Source organism: Musca vetustissima, unplaced genomic scaffold (assembly GCF_032173495.1).
Source record: "Musca vetustissima isolate MV318-11 ecotype Yass unplaced genomic scaffold, APGP_CSIRO_Mvet_v1 utg46984, whole genome shotgun sequence".
NCBI classification, from domain to species: domain Eukaryota; kingdom Metazoa; phylum Arthropoda; class Insecta; order Diptera; family Muscidae; genus Musca; species Musca vetustissima.
In genome coordinates this window covers 19,428-25,455 of record NW_026878956.1, presented here as the reverse complement: position 1 = coordinate 25,455, position 6,028 = coordinate 19,428, and the positions used below count along the sequence as shown (strand labels likewise).

Here is a 6,028-nt window from a genome sequence, read left to right as displayed (position 1 = left end):
ACCCCATTTGGTATAGCTGACAAAGCCGGTGAACACGAACAGCAGGGTAATAATGAGCATTGAAATATTCAAAACACCAAAACGTTGATTAAATTTCTTTGGATCCTTCATCGAATTGCGAATGGGTAAAATCAAAGCAATGCCTTCAAATGAAAATAGAGCCGTTCCAAAGAATAATGACAACTCTGGACCAAAGGTAAAATAATGCCTCTCAGTTATCGATGGCATTGGACCATCTAAGAAGGCTAAACTGAGCGTGGTCACTAAACCGAAAAGTAAGGCGAAACTGGCAAAGGCCGATACGGGAGAGATATATTTCAAATTGGTCATCAGCGAGGGGATCATCGCGGGCAATAGACATATTAACATTGTCATGCTCATGCTGATGTCAATGCCATAACTTTGAAGGATCTGGAAGGAAGAAAAGAATAAAATTTGGGAATTAATTTTGAGGTTAGGGAGAAAACAAAACTCAGTCAGAATACTGGGCAAAACTTTTTTCTATATAAAAAATTCCTCAGATTATGGAAAAAAATTCCTCAGGCTACTGAGGAAGGTTTTTTCTATAGAAAAAAAATCCTCAGTGAAAAAATTCCTCAGTGATCTGCGGAAGACTTTTTCTATAGAAAAAAATTCCTCAGTGATCTGAGGAAGACTTTTTCTATAGAAAAAAATTCCTCAGTGATCTGAGGAAGACTTTTTCTATAGAAAAAAATTCCTCAGTGATCTGAGGAAGACTTTTTCTATAGAAAAAAATTCCTCAGTGATCTGAGGAAGACTTTTTCTATAGAAAAAAATGAGTGATCTGAGGAAAACATTTTCTATAGAAAAAAATTACTAAGTGATCTGAGGAAGACTTTTTCTAAAGAAAAAATTCCTCAGTGATCTGAGCAAGACTTTTTTCTATAGAAAAAAATCAATTCTTAAGAAAAAAAAAATTCCTCAGGCTACTGAGGAAAATTCCTCAGACTACAGAAGAAGAATTTTTTCTATAGAAAAAATCTTCCTCATTAGTCTAATGATTTTTTTTCTATAGAAAAAAAATCTTCCTCTGTAGGATTTTTTTCTATAGAAAAAAAAAATCATTAGACTAATGAGGAAGATTTTTTCTATAGAAAAAATATATCCTCAATTTCTGAGTATTTTTTCTATTAAAAAATCTTCCTCGGTTCACTGAGGATTTTTTTCTATAAAAAAATATTTTTTATAAAAAAAATTGTCTCCCTTACCTGATGCATATTCTCCGTAATGAACACAAAATATATCGAACAAAATCCAAACTGGGTAATACACAAAAACATCTCCACAATAAATTTCATTATTTTCGCAAGGCGACGGAAAGGTTTCGGCCCGGCTTCAAAACATTTCTCTATGGTATCGGGATAATCATAGAATGTTGCGGATTTATTTCGTTCCACAGCCAACATCGAACCGGTGATTAGCATTTGTTCACAATGGACACAGATCACAGCAATGATGGGCATTAGAATTGTGGCCCCGAAGAGGCCACCATTTTTAAAGCAATCACCCATGGCAAAGAGACCAGCTCCGACACTGCCCTTAAATAAATGGACCACAGCCTCAAAGACACTGCAAGGGGTGGAAGAAAGAGAGGTGAAGAAATGGGATTCATAAGTAAAATCAAATTTCAATTTTTTTATTTCCGAAGTGAAACCTTACGTAGTCTTGTGTTTGCTCCTTGCTGTGGTGGCCTCAACATCCTGGGTTTCATTGAGATCTGCTCTCTTTTCCGATGTGGATTCCATTGGTATTCCCATTTTGTTTTAATTGTTTTTTCTTGTATCACAGTAGTTAATTTTTTTTATTAAAAATATATTTTTTTTTGTTAAAAATTTAAATGCATTTATTTATAGTTTTGTTGTTGTTGTTTCAGGAATCAGCCTTAATACTGTTGTTGTTGTTAATCTAATAAAATAAAAAGACATAAAACAATAAAAAAATTAATAATAAAGCGGACAAGGTCTGATTCCCTAATGCAGAACTTTTTTCTATGCAACTAAAGTACCGTTAACGGTTTATGCGCTCTTTTGTTTGACAGACATTTGTTTGTTTGGGTCTAGTGTTGGAAAGTAGTTGGATGACAGGTGTAATCGATCGGAGGGTTACAATAGGTGTGGATTTTCAAAGATTATTTTTTCGGGGACTACAAAAGGCGTGGATTTTTTAAAGAATATTTTTTCGAGGCTTGCCCAAGGCGTGGATTTTTTAAAGAATATTTTTTTGAGGCTTGCCCAAGGCGTGGATTTTTTAAGGAATATTTTTTCGAGGCTTGCCCAAGGCGTGGATTTTTTAAAGAATATTTTTTTGAGGCTTGCCCAAGGCGTGGATTTTTTAAAGAATATTTTTTCGAGGCTTGCCCAAGGCGTGGATTTTTTAAAGAATATTTTTTCGAGGCTTGCCCAAGGCGTGGATTTTTTAAAGAATATTTTTTCGAGGCTTGCCCAAGGCGTGGATTTTTTAAAGAATATTTTTTCGAGGCTTGCCCAAGGCGTGGATTTTTTAAAGAATATTTTTTCGAGGCTTGCCCAAGGCGTGGATTTTTTAAAGAATATTTTTTCCAGGCTTGCCCAAGGCGTGGATTTTTTAAAGAATATTTTTTCCAGGCTTGCCCAAGGCGTGGATTTTTTAAAGAATATTTTTTCGAGGCTTGCCCAAGGCGTGGATTTTTTAAAGAATATTTTTTCGAGGCTTGCCCAAGGCGTGGATTTTTTAAAGAATATTTTTTCGAGGCTTGCCCAAGGCGTGGATTTTTTAAAGAATATTTTTTCGAGGCTTGCCCAAGGCGTGGATTTTTTAAAGAATATTTTTTCGAGGCTTGCCCAAGGCGTGGATTTTTTAAAGAATATTTTTTCGAGGCTTGCCCAAGGCGTGGATTTTTTAAAGAATATTTTTTCGAGGCTTGCCCAAGGCGTGGATTTTTTAAGGAATATTTTTTCGAGGCTTGCCCAAGGCGTGGATTTTTTAAAGAATATTTTTTCGAGGCTTGCCCAAGGCGTGGATTTTTTAAAGAATATTTTTTCGAGGCTTGCCCAAGGCGTGGATTTTTTAAAGAATATTTTTTCGAGGCTTGCCCAAGGCGTGGATTTTTTAAAGAATATTTTTTTCGAGGCTTGCCCAAGGCGTGGATTTTTTAAAGAATATTTTTTCGAGGCTTGCCCAAGGCGTGGATTTTTTAAAGAATATTTTTTCGAGGCTTGCCCAAGGCGTGGATTTTTTTAAAGTATATTTTTTCGAGGCTTGCCCAAGGCGTGGAATTTTTAAAGAATATTTTTTTCGAGGCTTGCCCAAGGCGCGGATTTTTTAATAAATATTTTTTCGAGGCTTGCCCAAGGCGCGGATTTTTTAATAAATATTTTTTCGAGGCTTGCCCAAGTCGTGAATTTTTTAAAGAATATTTTTTCGAGGCTTGCCCAAGGCGTGGATTGTTTAAAGAATATTTTTTCGAGGCTTGCCCAAGGCGTGGATTTTTTAAAGAATATTTTTTCGAGGCTTGCCCAATGCGTGGATTTTTTAAAGAATATTTTTTCGAGGCTTGCCCAAGGCGTGGATTTTTTAAAGAATATTTTTTCGAGGCTTGCCCAAGGCGTGGATTTTTTAAAGAATATTTTTTCGAGGCTTGCCCAAGGCGTGGATTTTTTAAAGAATATTTTTTCGAGGCTTGCCCAAGGCGTGGATTGTTTAAAGAATATTTTTTCGAGGCTTGCCCAAGGCGTGGATTTTTTAAAGAATATTTTTTCGAGGCTTGCCCAATGCGTGGATTTTTTAAAGAATATTTTTTCGAGGCTTGCCCAAGGCGTGGATTTTTTAAAGAATATTTTTTCGAGGCTTGCCCAAGGCGTGGATTTTTTAAAGAATATTTTTTCGAGGCTTGCCCAAGGCGTGGATTTTTTAAAGAATATTTTTTCGAGGCTTGCCCAAGGCGTGGATTTTTTAAAGAATATTTTTTCGAGGCTTGCCCAAGGCGTGGATTTTTTAAAGAATATTTTTTCGAGGCATGCCCAAGGCGTGGATTTTTTAAAGAATATTTTTTCGAGGCTTGCCCAAGGCGTGGATTTTTTAAAGAATATTTTTTCGAGGCTTGCCCAAGGCGTGGATTTTTTAAAGAATATTTTTTCGAGGCTTGCCCAAGGCGTGGATTTTTTAAAGAATATTTTTTCGAGGCTTGCCCAAGGCGTGGATTTTTTAAAGAATATTTTTTCGAGGCTTGCCCAAGGCGTGGATTTTTTAAAGAATATTTTTTCGAGGCTTGCCCAAGGCGTGGATTTTTTAAAGAATATTTTTTCGAGGCTTGCCCAAGGCGTGGATTTTTTAAAGAATATTTTTTCGAGGCTTGCCCAAGGCGTGGATTTTTTAAAGAATATTTTTTCTAGGCTTGCCCAAGGCGTGGATTTTTTAAAGTATATTTTTTCAAGGCTTGCCCAAGGCGTGGATTTTTTAAAGAATATTTTTTCGAGGCTTGCCCAAGGCGTGGATTTTTAAAGAATATTTTTTCGAGGCTTGCCCAAGGCGTGGATTTTTAAAGAATATTCTTTCGAGGCTTGCCCAAGGCGTGGATTTTTTAAAGAATATTTTTTCGAGGCTTGCCCATGGCGTGGATTTTTTAGAGAATATTTTTTCGAGGCTTGCCCAAGGCGTGGATTTTTTAAGGAATATTTTTTTCAAGGATCTGCCCAAGGCGTGGATTTTTTAAGGAATATTTTTCGAGGCCTGCCCAAGGCGTGGATTTTTTTAAAGTATATTTTTTCGAGGCCTGCCCAAGGCGTGGTTTTTTTTAAAGTATATTTTTTCGAGGCCTGCCCAAGGCGTGGATTTTTTTAAAGTATATTTTTTCGAGGCCTGCCCAAGGCGTGGATTTCTTAAAGTATATTTTTTTGAGGCTTGCCCAAGGCGTGGATTTTTTAAAGATTATTTTTTCGAGGCTTGCCCAAGGCGTGGATTTTTTAAAGAATATTTTTTCGAGGCTTGCCCAAGGCGTGGATTTTTTAAAGAATATTTTTTCGAGGCTTGCCCAAGGCGTGGATTTTTTAAAGAATATTTTTCAAAAAATAATTTAATATTTTACCTGAGTATTCTATGCAGACTTATAGTAAGAGGAATAAATCCTTGTCTTTAGGAATATTTTATTTAGGAAGACTATTTTTTTGTACTTCGAGAAAATGTAACCGACTGCTTACAATTTACAGATAACACTAAGTAAAAATCCAGCTAGTCAAGCAGTATTTAAACCTTATAATATCTATACTTTTTCCTTAAGTACCCCATTCATTCCGCCATCTTAGTTTTATCTACCAAAAGTATTGAATATTATTATTAAACAATGGCAATTACTGCAATGAATGTCAGTGAACTTTGAAATTATTGGAGAAGTATTTTTCTTTTTTCATTGAAAGAATTACTTCGTGTTGTCAATTTCAAGATGTTTGGCACTCCAGTTCCGTACACATGCCCCAGTTTTTTTGCACTTGTAAAATTTGTCTACAAACAATTCGAATCAATTCGATTTGAAAAGTGTTATGACGTAGAACAGGTGATTTTGAAATTATCTATAATGATTTGATATTGTTGCCACATCCCTGACAACGTCCCCGAATTGGTGCGTACTTGAGATGACAATGACTAGCGCCATCCATATAAGATATGGATTTGATAGCCGTCTGACGACTTTGGATAGGATAGGATCATAGGATAGGATCATAGGAAATATTCGTTGGAAATTAACGAGTGATAAACCTTCAATAATATGTTTTATTAAAAACAAAAAGTCACTTTTTTGAAAAAGTAATCTTTAAAAAATCCACGCCTTGATAAGCCTTGAAAAAATATTATTTAAAAAGTTACTGAAAAAATATCCTTTAAAATTCGAGTTGAAGATAACGATAATCCTTCAAAAAAATATTATTGAAGAACACACGTTTATGCGTCCCTAGAAATAGATTCGCAAAAAAAATTCTCAATAATTTTCCATTGCGTTTACATGTCTACTTCTGAACTATAAAATATCAGATTT

General features: G+C 35.3%; 1 protein-coding gene across 1 annotated transcript; it reads right to left on the bottom strand.

Annotated features, from left to right (window-relative positions):
* Positions 1 to 6: 6 nt before the first annotated feature.
* On the bottom strand, positions 7 to 1,675 carry LOC133323756 (proton-coupled amino acid transporter-like protein CG1139; the record flags this gene model as incomplete). The annotated part of the gene is made up of 2 exons (XM_061532677.1): positions 7 to 411; positions 1,230 to 1,675. Coding segments are annotated over 2 exons (851 nt in total), but the record flags the coding sequence as incomplete, so codon positions are not given.
* Positions 1,676 to 6,028: the final 4,353 nt, after the last annotated feature.